This window comes from Scatophagus argus, chromosome 24 (genome assembly GCF_020382885.2).
Source record: "Scatophagus argus isolate fScaArg1 chromosome 24, fScaArg1.pri, whole genome shotgun sequence".
In the NCBI taxonomy this organism is placed as follows: Eukaryota; Metazoa; Chordata; class Actinopteri; family Scatophagidae; genus Scatophagus; species Scatophagus argus.
In genome coordinates, this window is record NC_058516.1 from 1911531 (window position 1) to 1933270 (window position 21740).

A 21740-nucleotide genomic window follows, 5' to 3' on the forward strand; every position below is an offset into this window, starting at 1 on the left:
TGGATGTCAGAAGCAGACTGGGGGGCAGGAGAGGTGTAAAGTATATGATTTGCCACATAGAAAGTTGGGGGAGCTTTGAGGCTGTTAAAAAGTGAAGAGGAGGGGGAGGAGGGGGTTGGGCTTAAGGGGCTGACAGGCAGCTGAGTCCTGCTCACTGGACTTAATCTAAAAGAAAAAGGCTCCAGTTATGATGAAAGCTCGACAGAGTAAGTCTCAGCAAATTGGCTTTCCCCTCGTTTTCTTTTTTTAAAGCTTGTGCTGGCTGATGCTTCAGCTCCATCGCTGTGGAAGCCTAATGACCTACGGCCTGCTAGTTCAACCCTTCCTCCCACCTGGTTCAAGAGCCCCTCAGTTTCTGTGAAAACTTGCCAGCGTCTGTGACATCCACACCAAAGTTTTGCCTCCGAAATCAACACTGGTGGCAAATCAGGTCGACCGTGAAACAAACTTTCTGGGTCTTTTCTCTAATGACTTGTGATCACTTTGCTTTCTTTCTGCCACCCAAAAAAAACAAAACAAAACAAACAAACAAAAAAAACCCCACAGACAGAAGTAAACATATTTCAAGGTAGACGGATGAACGAGATTGATAGATGGGTCACTGGAATTCAGAGAGCTGCAATCCGGTTGGGGCCGAGTTCTGAACATGATGGAACAGTTTCTTGTTCCAGGCCTGATGTTTCTCCAAGGCCAACTGTAATGATGGACAATGACAGCTAATTGCTATGGGCAGCGTGCACGAGCCCTGGAGGTCAGCGGGTATCTGAGAAGTTTCTGGAAACTCTGAGCGGGACGGAGGACTGCGGCCAACATCCCGAAGCGGCGGATTCTGGTCCGGTCGGCGTCCGGGCGGAAAAACATCACACCACCACAATGTTGACGTTGTGTTTTCACCACGTTGAGCTGAAAAGCTAAACTAGCAGGCTGTCAGTGAGGGAAGCGAGTCCGTTTTTTATTTTTTATTGTTCCCTTCTTTCTCACAGATGTGTGGCTTTTCTCCAACATCAGCACAAGATGCATCGGACAGCGGCAAGTTTTCACACCTGGATAAACCTCCGCTTCCTGATGACTTACGTGCATTTCCTGGCTGATTCTTACCCCCACGCGGTGAAGGGAAAGGTGCGTGTGTGTGTTAATGTGTGTGTGATGCCCTTAACATATCATTGTTGAGTCTTGTGTGTTTGTTCTAGCTGTTGTGGGGGCACGGATGAACTCCGAGCACGACGCTAACGAAGACGGAATACCAAATAGGTTCAATATTTTCCAAACAGCTTCACCTGCACGCTGGGAAAGCAGGGGTGTGGAGGAGGGGGGAGGCATGGAGGGGAGGGGGGGGAGTCGGTGTTGCAATCTCTCGTGTTGCACAGACTCCTCGGCGCTCCCCCTTTATAAATTACCTCATCAGTGACTGAAATTAACACTGATTCTTGCAGGCAATTTCTCAATTTCCAATGCTAATTAGCTTTTTCTCTTTACTTTTAAATTCTGTAGCACCTGTTTAGGGGGAAGACATCTTAGGCAGTGCAGGCGCATTTAATCACAATTTTAATTAACCATCCCCGTAGATGTGAAAGAGAAGCAATTATAATGCAGATGAATGATGATTTTTCCACATTAAATTGTTTTGTTTCTTCGTTATGTTGATTGCATAAATACTGGCGCCGTTCAGTTTTTATCTACTGTAATTTTGTAATTGTTTCGCTGGAAAAAAAAAAGAAAAAGAAAAGGAGGACCAGCAGCAGAAAGGGTTCGGAAAGACTGAGTTTGTTGACAAATTGTTTCATTTAGTTAACCCGTTAATCGCCAGAGCAGCACGGAGAGGATTTGTCAGGAGGTGCTTTGTTTGCCTTCTCCCCCTGAAACAACTGTCGTCACCCTCCTCGCATGTCAGTCATCCTCAGGCTTGTTGCTGTTGTTGTTGTTGTTGTTGACACTGGGGGGGGGGGGGGGCGTGTTCCCACTCTTCTCTTCTGACCTTAACAAACTATTTCACCAAATGAAAGTCATCCCTCTCTTTCCTCAGCCTCCCCTTTAACTACTGAGCATACAGTTGCAAATGAAAGCACAGATGGGTGCGACTGGAATGGACTCATAATCTTTATGTGCTCGTGAAAATATCATTGGGTTCGATGACGGCGCTTTCGACTGCGTTTATTACCCCTTGTTCTCAGAAACTTCGCTTTTATGTTAATGTCAGAGCGACTCTTGCAGTAAAAACAAAAACACGGCGCATTTCCTTCAAGCGCTGCTCTTCAGCCATTAACGGCAGACGCTGTTCCGCGACAAGCTTAAGTTAGCATTGAGAGGAAACTGTTTGTATTTGGAAATTGAGCCTGGGCCTCCCGGCTAAAAAGTTGAATTTCTTTAAAATGCAAGTTCTGAAAATCTATGTGCCATGTACTGGGAATATTTCTGACTAACCTGAGCTGAGATTAAAACAAGGCTGCTGTTTGGAGTGGGCTTCCTCTATGGAGCACCTATGGAGATCCCTGCAAAGGGCCAGCTATAAGGCAGGGAAAAACTCCCAGAATCCTCCTGTGCTCTGTCCTCCGCCCTCAGCCACCCCCAGCAACGCTCATTCTCTAATCCCACTGAGCGCTGCTTTCAGTTTGCCCAAAGAGCGTGCAAGGGAACTCCAACGGACCAGACACACACACACACACACACACACTTGCTTCATATCTCTCTCCCAGTCAGACTGACAGACACTTACTGAGGGGGCTTTGCAGGCTAAAATTGGTCTGGTCATCCCTAACATAAGAGTGTGTGTGTGTGTGTGTGTGTGTTTGTGGGGAGGGTGGTTTGACTAAAGTGGCTGCAGGTTTAATTTAAATGAATTCAACAATACTAAACTACTTTTTCTCTTCACTCAAAACAGATAAATGGCACAGAGAGGAAGAAAACAGCCAAGTGCGTTCGTTTTTTTAAAAAGTGCAGCTTTGTCACTCTCGCTCTCCGTAAATCACTCGGCTTCGAGCAAAGCTGCAGTTTTTTATGGATCTATCTTAAATCATCCTGAGGTGCGTCTGAAAGGAAGAAGCTCCTCTTTGAATATTAGTGGCGATTGGCTGGAGGTAAACAGAGCATTAAATCCTGCAAAACTGTGGCAAGGCCAATATGGGCGAGGGACAATGGCTCGGCCCGGCATCTCTGAGCCTTTGTTCTCGGCTTAACAAAACTCTGCCGTCACACCGTTTTACCTCAATGCTGCCCTGTCGAAACGGCCATCAGCCCATCAGAGCACATGCAAAGCTCAGGACAGGCAGGGCGGGAGGAAGACGGGGAGGTGGGAGGGAAAAGAAAGATTAAGACAGAAGGAGGGAAAAAGAAGAGGGTGGCAGAGAAAGTGCCAAGAAGTAAAAAGAGGGAAGGCGGACGCGGGGAAGAGAAAGGAGAGAAAAGGTGTGAAATAGATGTGAAGGTGGGGAGACGTGAACGTCAAAACCCTCCAAGGACGTTAAAGGGACAGAAAGAGTTTGTGGACGGTCAGACGTGGAAAAAGAAACGAACAAAAACACAATAATACTCAAACTTAATAAGAACATATGGCAGCTGTGAGGAGCGCTGAGCGTTTGGAGCTTCGTGACGTGGCGGCGACAGAACTGGAGCAGCGAGATTCACTAAAAGTTTCATCACAAAGTCCTGATCTGCTTCCCTCCGAGGGCCACGGTGAGCTGGAGAAAAAGGAAAGAAACGGCACATCTGCGTCTGCCGTGACCCGTCTGTCTGCCAATTAGCATGTGTGTGAAGTGTGTGTGCTGCCTGCGTGCAATATATATATATATAAGGCTCTGTGTGTGTGTGTGTGTGTGTGTGTGTGTATGCCTGGTGAACATGTGTCGCCGTTTGCGAGTGTCAGCCATTTTCAAACCCACCATCCAATGCCCTCTTAAAAAAATTAAAAGCTCGCAAAAAAATATGCCGCAAACTCCAAAATAAAATTTGCCTCCCTGCTCCCCCAGCTGGTAATTAATATCCATGGCAATTCCAGAATAAAAGACACTTAAATCTGATGTATTTTCCCCCCAAAAAATATTTTTTTCCTTGTCATGGCTGCTCGCTAACGCTGCATGGATGGTGTCAGACTCAAAGTGTTTATGATGATGAGGAGAATCATGTGGGAATCTGCGGCCACAAACCAAGAATCCACAGATGTTGGCAGGAAACAAAACTCTAAACTCTAATATGATTCAGTGTACCTGCACAGAAAAGCAAACGCTATCTCCTCTGATTCAATTTGGGATGATTTGAACTGATTTAGTAGCACTTAACCTCAAAATCTGACCTTATGATCACCATCTTGGATGTCGTTCAGGCTTGCGGTGGTGCGACTCGCCTGCTCTCCCTCCCTCCCTCCCTTCTTCTCTCCTCTGCTGTCAGGTTCTGGCCTGCCAATTTCCACTTGAAGCTTGACTGGGCCTGATTTGATGCAAAGTACCTCGGGGTGAGGTGGGGAGATGCAGGGAGGGAGGGAGGGAGGGAGGAGGAGGGGGTTGAAACTGATGAACAGTTATGTCAAGTCGATTTTGCACCGTTGGGTAAAGGTAACCTCTCCGTCGGGGGAGGAGATAAAGGTAACACACACACACACACACCCACACACACACAAAAGGACCAGGATAGTATAGTGGAGGGTGCTGGAGGAAGAAGGTGGGGTGGGGTTAATCACACCAGGGTGCACCCACCCTCCGCCGCTTCACCTCACCTCCCTCTGCTTGCCGCCCCAGCGCAAAACGCTAACTGTCAGTGCGAGTACTAATTGCAGATGTGCCAGTCTGCCATCATAATAAAATCAGAGGCAGGGCGGACATTAAGCATGGCTGGCTCATTTGTGAGACTGCTGAAAAGGTAGCATAAATGAATATTTCATTACCTTAATTACTAAGGAATACTCCTTTCCGCCAGTCGTGGAATGAGTGTTGCTGTAACTAATTATGAAAAGTAATAACATTAGGGATACTGTGATTGCCAGTTTATAAGGCGGCGTCTGCTTTGCTGTTGAGGTATAAACCATGTTGGGAAACATACGGCGAGGAGCGGAAGGAAGGAAGGAAGGAAGGAAGCTCGGTCTCCATCAAACCCACACATCTGCAAAAAAAAAAAGTTGGGATGAATGGAGCTCTGATTATTTACCCGGGGATGCTTGCGCGTGTTTGAAATTGCCAAGTGGAGGTTTTAACAGGTATGAAGGGGCTAAGAGGTTGTGGGACTCTCTCGGTGTGTAAATGACAGCTTTTTGGGCAACACGGGGAGCTCTTCAATGCGCCGCTTTTCTGCGAATACAAACACGCAATATGAAAGGACACGTGTGCTACCTGGACCGCCAAGTGCAGTTTGACGAATCCTTTATACCGCGCAGCCCTGAAGTGCCCTCCAAAAGGCCAGGCAACGGAAAAACAAAAAACGCCATGAGCTGCACATTTGCATCGCTTCGTCATCCCTCAGTCTTTGATGTCAGACACACAGCTCAATATCTTTGTCCGTTATTCACCTCTGCAGCCCGTGGGCACGTCCCATGCCCGGCTGTAATGTATGACCACTGATAAGGTTGTAAGCAGGAGGTGGGAGGGGGGGGTGAGAAAAAAGGCAGAGTACAAGGTCTGCTTTGATGGACATGCTAATTCCAATACCCCTAAGTAGTAAGAATAACAAAGTGGTGGGGACTTTATCTCAGGAATGTTAGAGCAAGACGGCCAGGCGATAAGGAAGTAGCTTCCCTTGGGTGGGGGAGAAGTAATTAGAGTGGGCTGACTGGTTAGATGACTGACTGACTTACTGGTGGGATGGATGAAAGTAGGGGTGGGGGGAAGTGGACCAGAGGGCCGCACGAAAGGCAAAGTTTCAAGCCAGAAAGGTCCCAGAAAGCACTTTTACATATTTTTTTTGTAACAGGAAAAATTTTCAAGTTTTACAACAAAGAAATGCAATAAAAATAAAAGAGAGGGGGAAAAAGAGTCACATATTTGACTTAAAAAGCTATTCCCACAGAAGTCTGCAACCACAACAAACAACCTCAGGCCCACGAGTCATAAAGCCTTGACTTAAACTACAGACCAGGCTGAGTCACAAGGCCTGATCTGAGCTCGAGTCTCCATATCTGACCCAATCACAAGATTTCTAGGTCAGGAAATACCCATCCAACCCTCTGCAGCCAGGCTCGTGCTCCAGCAGTCCGGCTACGACGGGAGCCAAACTCAGTCGTCAATCAGTCGTCTTTTGGGGCCAATAGCAAATGCAGCCACAACCGCTCAAACCTCAGCTTTATCGCCCCATCGTGACTTTAAAAAGTAGATAATGATAATAATCACATAGCATTTATCCCTGCAATTCTGCCTCAGCGCCAAACCAAATTCTTGCTCCGTCACCCAAACCAAAACTACAACCATGACACCAAAGAGCTGGGCCCCGTCAAGCTCCAACCTCCAGCAGTCTCAGAGCTGTTTAATTTGCTGTCACGTAAATTCCTCTAAATCCTTGACCTCCTGCTTGACCACCTTGGCCCAAAAATCCAGAGCCAAAGTGCTGCCTGAAACCACAGAGAGCTCCTCTGCGCTGCAGCCTCAGCCCCCGTTCGTCCTGCACACGTCAGAAAGGCTGAGGACAGGCCTGTCGGTGTGATTATCCCCCCGCTACCTGAGGAGGTGTTTGTTTGACATCCGCGTTTGACAGCGGCGGGACACGAGGCGTTCAGGAGAGGGGGCTCCCTCTCCAGTCACAACTCATTAACACGTGAATCCACCTCTCAGAGTTTTTAACAGGGTCGACTTTGCTACACATGTCCACTGACTGCACCACAGATGACATTTAAAAGGGAAGATGTGCTCGCGCCCGCCCCCCACCCCTCCACCCCCCGCTGCCTCCATGTTTCAACTCTCCTTGACTCACTCTTGCCAAAGGTTAAATGTATGTTTGAATAACAGAGTAATTTCTGACCATTTCCTCTTTCCCCCTGCAACCTCCGGTTAAGAAGGTGCTTGATCAACGGCGAGATGAAAGCCTGGAAGCGGGTGAAATTTGTGCAACCGCAAAATGACCTAATTTCATCCTAATCTCGCTTGGCAATCGGCTGCAATTAAACTGAGATAACACATCTGAATTTACTTCCACGCGAGACGGCGGGGAAACCGGAGCACAAAGCAGACAAGTCCTCGTTAAAAAAAAAAAAAAAAAAAAAAAAAAAAAAAAAAGGTAGCGAGGAGAGGGGTGCACTTAGGTGGCGGGGAAGCAGGACACCTTCTGAATAATGAACCAAAGTCAGAAAGCGAGCCCTGATCAAATAGCATGTTCTATTATCCCGAATTAAAGGTAGGACAGCACGCTGCAAAATGTGTTGAGTCGTATGTGGAAAAGGCCGAGATTTCCAGATGTCACCGCGTCTTAATCTGGTGATCTGTTATTGATTGTTCCATGCGGCCGTGACCTTGCCAGAAGAGCTCTTCCATCCGACAATCAAACATACATCAAAGAGTGTGTGTCTGTGTGTGTTTCCCGAGATGTGTGTGTGTGTGTGTGTGTGCACATGTGGCAGCAAGCGGCGCTTTGCAGATCAGCAGTGCCGACATCACAGCAGAAAACTGGAGGCTGCTTTCAACACTTGTTTGCACAAAGGTGTCATCTCCGAAGCAGCTGCCGCACAAAGGAGAAAAAAAGAGGAATAAAAAATCATTTTAATGGGCAATTGAGGTGATTACTTTTTTTTTTTTTCCCCCAGAAACGTCATGATGCTGTGGCCTGTTTTTACGGTTGACAGCAGTGATAAGTCACACACACACACACACACACAGAGCAGGACTGCATTCACACACAAGCTCGAACCAGCTGTTTCTTCTTTTGATTTAATCTCTATCTGTTCCTTTGTTGCTCTATCAGGACACGATCCTGTTTGTTAAAGGCACTTTAAAAACAGATTTGACCTGACAGGTTGCTCCCCGTTGCACTGAACTGTCCAAACATAAGCATGTGATTTATACAGCAAAAACGTTGGGACGGTTTACTCTAATTCTTCCCAAACACACAGAAGTCGACCGGCCAAAACCAAACACAGTTACAAAAAAGAAATCCTTCCCGAAAATATAAATCTGTAAGGAAGGCTTGGATTAAACGTACATTTAATTTGGCGGAGCAGATGCCATCCAGACTCCCCTTGCGCATCCAGACGAGGATGCACATGCACACATATACCATTGTTAGGAGAGGGAAGGTGTTTTTAAAGTTGTTTTTCGCCCCCCTGCCATTTGATTATGAAATCCGAATGTTAGTTTACACCTGCTCAGCAACCTGTCGTCTGTCGCGCCCAGACTCCCTCGCAAATGGGAAAAGTCGACGCGTGGAAAATGTCGAAAATCACAGGCGAGACGGCGGCGCAGCAACTGAATAAGTGCAAACAGCAGGACGAGACGGAACGGATGGGCCAAATAAAGACTTTGCATTTTCACTTGAGAAAGACTCAAATGAGGCATGATATTTCAAAATGCATCTTCCTCCTACGCAATGCATAAAACATGTCGGCTTAGGGTAAAGAGTGTACACACGTAAATGAAAAGTCCAAATGCATGCAATTATTTGCCGGACCACTGAAGTTTCAATTTCTGTGTTTGCTTTTTTGTCAAAATCGCAGGGAGTGAAGAAAAGGGAGAAAACAAGAGGATGAGAAGAAGAAAAAAAAAAGAGAGAAAACAAGCAAGAAGGCATGAAATAAAGTCAGGGAAGCAGGAGAAAGACATCTGACTGCATTGCTGCAACTTTACTTTAGACGAGTGTGTCGCAGAACAAGCGTAAATCACAGTGAAAGAGGGGGAGCTGATGCAGCCTGTCAAACCCGGAAAGAGAGAGAACGAGAGAGAAAAAAGGGATGGAGGGAGAAGAGAGGAGAGTCAGGGCTCGACAGCCCGAACGCCCGCCGCCGTCGCCACCAGAAACACCTTTAAGTCTGTCACCTTTGCTCCATCACTCTCCATCTCTGCCTTCGTCCCGAGTCGTCCACCACCGAGCGACCTGATCTTCTCGGCCTGTTCTCGTCCCTGCTCCACATCAGAGCCACATCAGCATAATTTAACTCGCAACTTTAATATCTCAAGTGGATCCAGCAGAGCAGCCACACTTTCGAGGGGCTAAAAAAGCGAGCGAAAAGCCTGAATTCTTTCTGGGGAAGAAGTTCAGCAGCAGTTCAGCTGTCATGCAGAGAAAACTGGTTGCGAGGGGCCTCCTTTTCTTTATGATGCATAAACAAAAATGCAAAAGATGAAGGCCAGAAGCATGCGGGGAATGCCACGTTGCTGCCTGTGTCACCACATTGTTTTGGACGATACATCATTATTGCCGTTTAAACATAAATGGAAGTCACTGGGGCAGAGTTGGCTCACTATTGGCTGATTCATGCCTTGGTGTTAGTCAGGCAACAGATCCCAGCCACCGCTCTCGCTTTCATCGTTCTTGGCAGTTGCTCCGTGAGCGTGTGTGTGTGTGTGTGTGTGTGTGTGTGTGTGTGTGAGCGAACATCACCCTAAATACACTGCAACTTCTCCAGCTTTTCCAAACCAACGTGTCCCATCACAAAAAAAATAAAGAAAGAATCACAGGAAATTCTTTTTTTGACCAAAACAACACTCAAGCAACGCAGCTTAAAGCCATTTTTATGAAGGGAGGAGGAGGAGGAGGAGGAGGAGGAGGAGGAGGGACGGCCACAGAGGGGATGTACAAACAGCAAAGAGTTAACACCATCCCCACCACCTCCACCCCATCTCTCCAAAGCATGGGTTAATATCATGGCTGCCTGGTAAGGCATTATCCAGAACCTCACGGAACAAAAGGCCCCTTTTGCAAACAGACTCCTACTTTCCCCCAGTGTCCAAAGGTGTTTGCTGAAGTAAATCTGCCTAAATCCTGCGCAGCTTGGCCAGGAGGAGGAGGGGGGGAAGGTGTACCGATAATCCCTCTTCTTAACCAAAATGAAAAAAAAAAAAAAAAAAAAAGTTCTGGGTGAGGAAAAGAAAGAGAAGGAGAAGAAAGAAAACTGGAATCCATATCACATGATGCCATTTAAAGAGCTGAGGTACCCCCACCACCACCCTCCCCTTCCATCGCCCCCATCTTTGCTTAAGATTTGCATACATCCAGCCTGGGAACGGGATGATAAAGATATCTCGCTAATCATCCCGCACATAAACTGTGTTGTGTATGTTGACATAAGGCCATGTCATTATTTTTTTGAACCTTCATTCCATAGATTTTCAAAACGATTACAGCGCGTTAAAGAATTCGGGAAAAGGCTCATTTCGGCCACCTGTTCTTCCCAAACCTAAAAGAGCACCACAATTTTCTTTTTTGTCGCTCAGAGCTACAGAGAAGTTTTCAAAGCACTTTGCTGCCAAAGAGAGAAGAAAAAAAGGCACGTCGTGAAGACACCTGCTCCCGACTCTTATCGCCTTCTTTAAGCACAATCCAGTCGGTCGCAGCAAGGATTTTCTTCTTCTTCTTCTTCTTCTTCTTCTTCTTAAGTGTGAGTTGCCACGAATAGTGTGGGCATGCCATCTCGTAACACTATCTGTCTGTCAGGGGGGGCCTGGGTCCCTGCTAGAGTAGGGAGGCTATAAAAGGCTTGTAACCAGGGGACGACCAACAAACAACCACAAACACCCTAGTTATTTCTCTCCACCACCCACCCACCCTTTTCTGCCTCTCTCCCTATTTTTTCCCTTCCTCTTCTTCTTCTTTTTTTTCCCTCCTCTCCTCTCTTGCTCTCCTTTTTTTTTCGCCCCCCTTTTCATCTCAGGCCCTTTTCTGATGCTGAATGCAAATGTGTAGCCCTGCTGCTGGCGGCGAAAGGGGCTGAATTGTGATTAAGAGGGAGAAGAAGAAGAAGAAGAGGAGCTCCTTTCTTTGTTCTCCCCCCGGGGGATGTTTACCAGGAGAGACACGGCGGATCAGATATGAAAGGCATTCAGGTCAGCATTGATGTGAGCGAAAGTGAAATCGTACCTAAGGCATTCCAAAGACCCGCGGTGTCAGGGGTCTGGGCTCGCGGTGCCTCTGCAAGTGTGTGTTCTCTGGCCGCCAGGCGAAAAATATCTTCACACAAGCAGGGCGGTCGACGAAGGGAAAAGAAAAACGGAATAATAATAATAATAATAAAAAAAAAAAAAAAAAAAGGAGAAATTGTGTCAAAAATGTTTTTTGGCTATTTTTTTGGGAAGATGAGGAGGAGGAGGAGGGATGAAAGTTTTCTGTCCAGTGTCCAGGATGGAGTTGAGATGATGATCTTTATTTTATTTTATTTTTGTGCATGTTGGGGGGGGGGGGGAGTGTACAGCCACAAGCCATGCTATTTGCTTTTATCTGCCTTATCAAAGCGTTAAAAAATAAATAAATAAAAAATAACTGTGCATGTGTGCGTGGAGCTGAGCTACATTCCTGATTTAATTCCTTGTGGAAAGCACACATTAGAGGATTCGTCGAATAACATATCGAGCTTGAAAGCCAAAGATATCACACTACTGCGACGACTGTATCTCCGTCTCACTGTGTGACACACACACACACACACACACGGGCACAATAAAATAAAATCACGTGAATTACTCAGGGCCCTTTGACAAAGTGATCCCGTGAAAAAATATTTCCCTTTCAAAAATGACGCCGCCACCTAAAGGGAACATCCTCTCGCTCCTATAGACCAACGCCATGCTTGAAGTCACAATGATCTCGTAAGGGAAGGTCCATTCATTTTCATGTGCTTGGCTATATACACTCGACTCACACACTTTGAGCAGATGGATATATTTAGCTTGTGACGACTGCAGCCGAGGGAGAGAGGGAGAGAAAAAAAAAAAATCAAGTGATGCAAAAGGGCTACCTCCAGAAAATAATAAGGCCTCACGCTGCCCGCCAAAGTGCGATGCGTAGCTGTGACAGCACAAATATGCGTCCTGATTAGCCTGCATTGGGGGGAACCTGCTGGCCGTTTTACATGGGGGGTAATTGGAATGCGTCTATTCTGACTCGACCACAAGGTTAGAAAAATACTCCAGTGAGATCCATCCATCCACCACCCTGCTGCACACACACACACACACACACACACATCCTGCCAGCCCCTGGAATATCTCACAGTAATTATTTCACTTGCTTAAACAAAATAATCCCACATTTCTCTGAACATGAATGCGCTGCAAAACACTTTGACTCGTCCCGCAGGAAAAAAATAAAACCCGTCAGGAGTGGAAGGTGTCTCGCACAACTGCCACCCCGTATGGGAATGGCAGCGGTGAACGGCGTGGCGGACAACCCCCCGCCACTATTGACGGTATAAACATGTAAATGAAACACATTACCACTGACAATCAATTGTCCGCGAGCGCCCTGCCCTCCTCCTCTTCCTCCTCCTCCTCCCCCTCGTCTCTTTTTTTTCCTCTTCTTCTTACCCCCCCCCTTTTGCTCGGTGACGATGGCAAAAAGCTGCCCCTACCTTGAGGAGGGAGGAAGAGTGAAGGGAGGAGGAGGAGGAGGAGGAGGAGGGATAGGACATGGCAGGAAGGAGGAGGGGGGTGAGGGTAAAGGAAGAGAGGAGGAAGAAAGGGAGCACCTTGTCTTACCCCCCCCACCTCACCCCTCTCCCTGTTTTCTAGCTGCAAACACAACTTTAAAAAGGCAAGGGAATAATGGAGATGGACAAATTGTTTAGACTGGCAGAAATCTGGTATTGTCTGGGTCTGAAAGCGAAGCCACCCCCCCCCATACACACACACACACACACACACACACACACACACACACACACACACCCTTTTCCCTATTTTCCCTCCACCTTTAGTGTGAATCTATGATAGCCTTAATAGCCACATTCAGACTATTATATCAAACTACAGAGAAAGCGGGAGAGATTGGCCTCGTCTTTCGGCTTCTTCTCAGCTTCTTCTTCTTCTGCTGCTGCTGCTGCTGCTGTTCGGATTATGTAATCAGTGTATTTCAGAGAGTATGTCCCAACACCAAAATGTCATCTGAGGTACGGAGAAAAATAATAAAAAATGAAACGCTTAAAAAAAAAAAAAACCCCACACTGATTTAAAATCAAATCTTATTTCTTTTTCGCTCTCTCAAACAAAAGGAGTTTGATGCAAACAGACACATCCACATCAGAAAGAGCAAAAAAAAAATAAAGATTCAGTTTGGTAAAAAGTTTCTGAGTAACAGGAAAACAAGGACAGGTGTGCGAGCGCTTTTCTGTCGGGCGCTCACAGCTGGATGTGACAAGCAACACCTGGCGAGGGCCAAACTCTCAAACGCTTCACGCTGCCGGGATCAAGTTTCACACCAGGAGAGGAGAAGGGTTTTCATTAGTGGTCTAACAGTGGGGAGCAGGAGGAGACAGAGAGGAGGGAGGGGGGGAGAAAAATGTAATTTCTCAGGTTTTGTTGCGTTTAAATATTGCTGCCATGTGAAGACAGCGGCGTGCAGGAGGAGGAGGTCTGCATGAGGAGGGGATAAGTCATGAACTGTGGTTAAATACCACATGACAGGCTGGCCAGTGAGTGAGTGGAGCTACTGTAGCACCTCCAACCCTGAAGGCCAACAGTCATCCGCACGAGAATGTCATTGGTTAGACAACCTAGTGAGCAAACGCCTCATTAATACTAATTGGCAAGAATGCTGAAATGAAATGACCCCTCCATTTTGAAAAGGAGAAAAAATAAATAATAAATAATCCAAACGATTCCAGCTACTCTCTCGGTCAGGATGGACCGAATGAGAAATCTGACAGAGTCTCATCATAAAAACCAAAGCAGATTTTTTTTTTTTTTTAAATAATTACAGGTGGCAGGCAAATTATAATTTACATCCAAACATGCTTGCTTACACAGCACCAACACCAGAAGCCATTCAGTGAAATTAACTGTAATGTTTCACGTGTAAATTCATCTGATTTGTTAGTTAAGGGACCAAAGAGGGAGTCTGAGTGCAGCCGCCCTCCATCTGGTAAAAATAAAGAACTAAAATTAAAAAAATTGTAAAAATCCCTTTGTGTGTTTCTGCATTTCTCTTTTCTTTTTTTTGCTGCATTGGAAGCGTTTTGTTCGAGTGTGTCCTGCCGGCCGTCACACGCTTCGCCCTGCCCTGCCATCCCTGCACAGAGCCAGGCAGGAAGAGGACAGAGACACAGAGAGAGGAGGGCGGCCAAGCCTCAATAAGCCTCTGCATTCCCAGGGGGGAGGACAGGGGGGTGAGGAGGGGAGTGGGTGAGCGTGCAGAGGGTGGTGCTGAGGGGTTCATCAGGCAGAGCTGGTTGTTATGGAAGGGGAAAAAAAAAGGGGGCTCACCAATTTTAAAACTAGTTTTTTAAATGTACGTCCTCCCGGATGAGGGAGAGCTCACATTTTTACAGGAGGTAAAAATAATCTTTACACGCTCTGCCAAAGCTCGCCGTCTCTCGTCAGGTTTAAGGGTGTGAAAATTTGCTTTGCTAATATTATTTTATCAAATGCTGCATTTGGTACAAAAGCCAACGCTGCTTTTCTCCCTCTCGTCCCCCCCCACTGCCCTCCCTTTTACAAAACAGGTGGCCACGGCTGAACAGGCTGTCATATCTCCAAATGTGTGCTATTATTCTGTTTTTCTTTTAAGTATGAACACTGCAAATGTACAGACACATGTATAAATATACACGTTGGAAATGTGCAGCTCCACTGTTATGCTCCTGTGCTATTTAATGTGGAACAAAACGCTTGTCTGCTATCGATTGTGTGAGATCAATAAATGAAATCTGATCTAGATAAATAACCTGTGGGGGCAGAGATTTAAAAACTGTTGTGTAGAGAGCAAATAAAAGCCTCATCTGAATCACAGCCTCGCTGTTTTAAACACACACACACACACACACACACACACACACACTCTGCTTCAGTGTGTTTGGAGCCTATATGGAATAATCAGGAATAACGGGGCCAGGAAATGTCACTGCAGATTTGCCTCTTGTGGGAAACTGTGCAGTCAAATGGAGAAAGAAAAGCAACAAATCTCCACCTCCAGCGCTCCAGTCCAGACCCAATTAATGTCCAGCATTTATCGGACATGTCATCCTATTTATGTATGATGCTTCCACTACAATAAACTTAATGATGAAGGTGAACAAAAACGCACAGGCTTAAAAACTACTGCCATCTCCTGTGAATTATTCCTCCTCTCTGCCGGAAAACAGGCTCAACGTGGGGAGGAAATCACTTGAAAATGTGTCCTATGGAGGTGATGTAAAGGCCTGCAAAGACGAAAACCACCACGGCGAACGCACTGCCAGCGCGTGGATTAAAGCAAATCACAACTCGAGTCACAAGATTGGACTTTTCCACGCTGCCACAGCCAGCGCTGGTCTGAGTGACCGTTACACAGTCCCCCCATGGCGGGGTTTGTCCCGGCGAGAAACGAGCCGGCACCGCTACGCTCCAACTTTACAACGTCCACAAGTTTCCAACTAACCAAAATAATACCGCTGAAAACACACATTTTTAAAACCGCCATTTTTTAAGAGTCCAAAGGCTCGAGCGGGGCTGCAACGCGGGCGCATTTGCGCACAGATTCGCTGCCGGTTAGCGGTCCCTCTGTGCCTGCGTAAAGGGGGAAGACAGAGAAGCGCACCAGCCGCGGACACTCACACACCCCCGAACCGCAGTGGAAGCCTTCAAACCAGGCTTCCATCCAAAGATACCCCCACCACCCCCCGACTGCTTGGTTTGTCTCCCCCGTGATTTTCTTACCGTTTTTCCGTCTCGGGTTGGCTTGTTTTCGCCTCTTACACCTCGGGCCATCCGCCATGATCTCTTGCTTCATTGATAAGTGTGTGTGGGATCAGATGGCAGCTCGCATGGACTCGATTCCTTGATTTCAGCTTGATATCTGACGGGAAACACACACACGCACACACACACAGAGAGCAGCAGCGACAATGTTAGCGTGGAGATCCACTTGCGCCGGACGCGCGACAAGAAACTGCAAAATGCAACTTGGATGGAGGGACAGATTGTTAAAAAAAAAAAGAAAAGGAAAAAAGGGAGCCGTGGGTGAAAGTATGAGCAGGAGCAGCGAGGAGGTCCGCGTCCATCTAATTTAGATTTTCAGCTGATCGGCAAACAGCAGCAGCGGGAAGAAGGCAAATCTGATTTCTCCTTCATTTCGTAATGAAGACTGCAGCGAAAACATTAAGTGTTAATTCATTCAGAAAAGTTTCACAATCCGCTTTGTATTTTTCCTCACTTTTGCGCAAAAATAAACGATTTGGTTATTTTAATTAAAAGTGGCAGGATTTGTTTGAGGGATTTTTTTGCGCTTTGAGCCCGGCTTTGGCACAGAAGGCGAAACACGTTAATAAATCAAATTTCTGTCCAATTTTTAGGTCGCCACACGCGTTAGAGACGGCGACAGCGAGAAGGAGCCTCAGCCTGGACTGAGCCCTCACTATGTGGTCTGATGAAAAGTCATATAACTTCAATAAACACTTGGGTTCGCCTGAGAAAATTGCACTTCTAGGTTTAATAAACTGAGCCCAAACCCTGTTGTCAACAGCTAATAAATAACAGATGGGGAATAATTGTCGAAATGTGCTCCGGACTGGAAGAAAAGATCTTTAAGGCACAAATCGCGCATAAACAAAAGCGATAAGATTCAAATCGACTGTGTGGGATGTTGGGTTCGCCAGCTAATTTACCACAAATACCGTTATTAGGACAAGGGAATATTGACAAGAGGTTTAGTTTGTTCTGGGCACGCAAACAGACACTAATATAACACAAGCTGAAGAAGAAAAACGGGATGCATTTCGCCCTTTTTTCTTCCTCCCAAGCTGAGCGGTGCTGTGCAGCGCCAAACGCCCCGCAAAAAGCCCATTTCCCCCGGCTTTCAGGAGCCACCGGGACGCCTCCACACCGCGGAGGTAAAAAAACGGGGAAAAAAAGCAAAACAAACGCACCTATTTCCACCTGTGCAGGTAAGACAAAGTTGAGCTCCAACTCTGACGCGGGCGCGGTGAAGTTTATTGTCCAGCGTTTCTCGGGAAAATCGGCTAGAAATAAAAAGTGAGGAGGCACATACCTGATTTTTTTGGAGGGGGGTGTAAAGAGGTGTCTTGTGGATAGGAGCTGCGAGGAAGGATGATACCGGAGCGCGTCGGTGAGCGGATCCTTTTCCACCGGTGATAATAAAGCCTTAGAAATAAAGCCTTAGAAATAGTTGGGAGGAGGGAGGGACCGCTATTCCTGCTAGGGCAGGTTTACAACTGATGTCTTACACCCACTCCAGGAAACAAACCTGGGTAGGGACTGACGTGTTACGCCTCTTCTAATGACATTTTTTTTCTTTCCACCTCCTTTTCTTTGCCGTGTAACACAGAGGAGAAGCCCCCTGAAACGCACGCCACCTATCTTCACGGGAGGGGATAATTGAGGAGAGCCAAACGTGAGCATCTTCTGGGTTGAACGTGAAGTTTTTTTCCCTCTCTCTTCCTCCCCCCCTCCGTCTCTCTCTCTCTCTCTCTCTCTCCCCTCTTTTCTTTCCCTCACTCTCCTCTCTCTTTCTCCATCTCTTCTCTTTTTGAGTGAAACCAACTATGTCGGGCTTCGACGCGGAGCAAAGAACAGGCGACAGTGTGTTTTTGCCCCCTTTTCTTCGCGTCCCTGTGTGTGTGAGTGTGTGTGTGTGTGTGTGTGTGTTAGTGCAGAAGGGGGAGAAACTTGGAGCGCGTCCACGCCGGCCGCAATCATGTAAGGATTTTTTTTCTTTATTTCTATTTCCACTCGGTTTAATTTGCAGGAATGGCAGGGTTGATACGGCGGGATGCAGGAGTTGGGGCGGGCAGGCAATTCCACATATTCTTCATTATTGTAATTGGCTGCGACTGCAAAAGGTTTGGGGACGTGCGGGTTTTATTTACGCTGCAAAAAATTGTCCTTTTGGATGTTGCCATTTAGTGTAAAAAAGCTGCTTTTTTTCTGCCCTAAAAATTCGCCACGCGCGGAGGAAGTTCCACTTGATTCTCTGAGAAATTAACCTTTTCTGAAATTGTGCGTAATTTATTTACTTATAGTCGTGTGTTGTTTTGTTACGATTTGTTTTAAGGAAATTATGCTATTGTCAGCTGGGGGGAAAAATAAATAAATTAAAGCCAGAAAAAGAGGAGTTTTTTATTTTGTTGTTGTTGTTGTTGCAGCGTAAGAGTAAATAATTGTTTTAGGAGCCGTGATGAACCTGCAGCACGAAGGCGGGCTTGCAGGTTCATCCCTGCCTGTTTGTACAACAGGAGTGCATGTAAACTCCTCACACAGTTACACTCTGGAGGAAACATTTGCATTTTATTTTGCTTCCGCTTATTTGCATTTTCTAACTGCACCAGTTAGAAATCCAAAAGCTAAATGTGGGATGTTATACAGCCATGAGCGCGCAGTCTTTCAGCAGGCAGTGACAGGGGACAACTGCAGCCTCTGCAGGAATATTCTGATGGTACTGAAGGAGCTGAAAAAATACCATAAAGTAGAACAAAGTGAGCGCAAAGAGCCGCAGACACACCGCGAGTCCCCGCAGGAAAATCACAGGGAAGATTCCAGGATTATTAGAGTGATTTTTCGTCCCGGACGCCACTTAACAGGATGAATCTCGCATTTATTAAAGAAGTCAACCATCTCAGCCATGTCTGACAGGGAGGGAGGGAGGGAGGGGGTGAGGGAGGGAGGGAGAGAGGAAGCTCCACCTTTGCAGCGCCCTGATTGGTTATGTAAATAAAGTATTATTTTGTGTCCTGTCCTCCTGCAGTTCGCCACTGTATGGCTAATTAAATCATCAATCAAGGGGCTGAACTGGTTTATGCCCCCTCCTCCAAGCCCCCCCCGTCCCCCCCCGTCCCCCAAAACCCAATCAGATGCAGAAAAAAGAAATCACTCACCAACAGAACTGGACTTTTGTGTATGAGTAGTTTGTTTTCTGTCGTTTTCTAAAGAATAAGAGAAGTTTTATGACAATACAATCTCTTTTTTTATATTCACATAAGAATTATCATTACAGAAATATCTTCAACTTTCCCTCCAACTCGAGGACTCAGCCAAGCCGGACTCTAAAGCCAAACTGAGTAATTTTTAATTTTCCTAAGATTACCTTCTTCTGGTTAGTATTTTAATCCTTCCCATCCTGAAATGTCTCTGATCATCGACAAAGAGGAGGAGGAGGAGGAGGAGGAGGAGGAGGGCAGAAGCGGGTTGTGACTGCCTCTGCCTCCCGTTTTTCTCGGGTCGAAAGTGGATCCAGTCCTGGGTGAATTATTGTCATGCGTAATTTGCTGCCACAGAGCTTGCATGTAAACGAAGCAGCCCCCCCCCACCACACACACACACACACACACACACACACACACACGCGCGCGTACACACACACTTGAACTGTAGCTCTTGCTCTGCGTCCCATTCATCCAAGCGAGCCCGGAGTGGCACCTCTCCTGTGTTTTTACGCACATGGGCTCTCCTACGTGGGGCCGCATTTTCACCGTGAAACCGGATTACAGTCGGTGTGTGACCTGCAGGGAGGCCTCGTGCTTAATGAATATATTGATTTAAATGAGAAGGGGGGGTTGCCAAAAACAACATATGCACGAACTCATAATTCTTTCATTTTTTGATTATTAATTTTCAGGTTAAAAGTGTTGAATCAATTCAGAGAAAAATTGATTGTGTGTGATGTTTTAGGAAAATTGTCTGAAGCAAGCTGACAGACTTGTGACTAATTACAAATCATCTCTAATGAACTGTGGTTATTTTTAACCTGATGCTGTTCTTTCCTGTGTGCCTGTACATTTTTTTTTCTCACTAAATAAAAAAATTCCAAGCTTTTGCAGCACCTTATCCGCCGTGGCTTATTTTCCTCAAGTTGAAATGTTGCAGAAAAATCAATAAGTGGAAATTCACTTGGGCTTAATGCTTTTTAATGTCCAACACCTAAATTGGAGCTGTGCAGCTCTGCAGCTGTCTGCCTCAGGCGTGACTGCTGATTACCAAGATTATAATCCTAATTTTCTCTCCCTCTCTGCCTCAGCGTGTGTGTGTGTGTGTGTGTGTGTGTGTGTGAGAGAGAGAGAGACGAGAGGCCCACTTTGGGTTTTTTGACAGCGTAAACACAAACACAGCAGTGCAGCGGGGCTGTAGGAATGTTTCGTAGCATTTAGAGAATGTCAGTCTAATTACAGCTTCTGTTTGTACGTACTGCAGAGCAGTCAAGTTACAAAACACCCCAATTCACTCACACTGTGTCAGCTGCTATCACACGACTGAGTGTCCACCAGCCATCAAAGTCTGTGCAACAACACGGAGGAGCTCACAATAATGAAAATCCTTTCACAGTCCATCACGCTAAAAGCCAACGGAGGTCAGAGGTCACAGCAGCACGACGACGGCCTTCTGAAAAGGTTTCCCTTCAAGCTTCTTGCAGGCTGACGTTTCACCTACAGGTAAAATAACGCCTCCATTCTCTCTCTCTCTCTCTCTCTCCTCCATATTTTCTTGCAAAACTCACTGAAACAGAGCTCAGATCAGAAAAAAGGCTCGGCCGCCTCACACGTGACGCTGAGAGCAGCGGTCCAGTCACAGAAAAGACCTCCTCTGACTCCATATGATACACGCTGATCTTGTTTGCACGGACATCACTGGTGTACGGCGAAATAAAGCAGCGAGAGATGCCACAGCAGAACACGCCTCGGGACTGAAACACACTCGCATGTGTGTGCTGTGCATTCAACAACTCAGCCGCCAGGCGTCCCTGATTATTGGCCTAATTTAGATCTGCGAGAGTCACATGACGTCGTGGTGCATCTATGCCCAGTTCCTGCTCTTAGAAAAAAAAAACAAAACAGAAAACCACCCAGCAGCAGCAGCAGCAGCTCAGCACAACCTGCTAGGAGAAGATTCATCTAAAACATTTGTGGTAAATGACTTGTGGCATCGAATTCAAGACTTTTCTCAGGTTTTGCTTTGGGAAACGAAAAGATTCTGACAAATCAGAAGATTTTGCAAAAGGTGTATTTGTTCTAAAAGCGTCCGAGTGTCGCCTGCAGACCTTTTTCCTGCCACACATCAGACTACGAGGGCTGCAGAATTCACTTCCTCAAGGATTTTCAAGGATTATGTGTGTGAGGTTTTGTTGCTGCACGGTTTGCCAAGTTTCTCATTATTCAGAAAAAAGGCCAGCATTCTATCTTATCTTACATTTTAATTTTTAGAGATTCAGAAGTTTATCTGTCGAGGGTTTTAAGCTCCTGTCAACACATAACCCGCAGTGAGGAGGTCAGAGTAACACAGTGCACTGAAGTCTGCGGTGTGAAGCTGCCAAAAGCTGATATATGCAGCCAGCAGTTAATACTTTAATTGTTGGCACAAACAAATCTGAAACTTTTCCAAGCACAACAGTGATTCAGCTCCTCCTCCCGAGTCGGAGTTTTATCAGGGTAGAAAATCCAGTTGTGTCCAACTTAAGTGAACACAAACGCAGTTCAACTCAAGTGGGTCTCCTGAAGTAAAAACTCACAATAAATGATGTCAAAAAATATGAAATATTCCTGCCTCAAAGTCAGTTAATTCAACTCTGCACACATGTCGTAAAATATGTTTAATATCAGACCCGATCGAAGGGTTAGAAACCCCGCAAAAAATATCTGACTAATGATTTTCACTTGGTCTCACAGCACACACACGCACACACACACACAGCAGCCCTGCAGTGCTGTG

General features: G+C 46.3%; 1 protein-coding gene across 4 annotated transcripts in view; it reads right to left on the minus strand.

Moving 5' to 3' along the window:
* Positions 1 to 18581, minus strand: part of zeb2b (zinc finger E-box binding homeobox 2b) — an 86165-nt gene extending 67584 nt beyond the window's left edge. The window contains exons 1-2 of one of the 4 annotated variants that reach the window (XM_046382920.1): positions 17074 to 18581; positions 15744 to 15882 (exon numbers count right to left, since the gene is read on the minus strand). In XM_046382920.1, the coding sequence (XP_046238876.1) occupies positions 15744 to 15816 (73 nt within the window). In that variant the 5' untranslated portion in view covers positions 15817 to 15882; positions 17074 to 18581. Of the gene's footprint in view, positions 1 to 15743; positions 15883 to 17073 lie in introns of those variants that run through there. The other 3 variants (XM_046382923.1, XM_046382921.1, XM_046382924.1) reach the window with 3 other exon arrangements.
* Positions 18582 to 21740: the final 3159 nt, after the last annotated feature.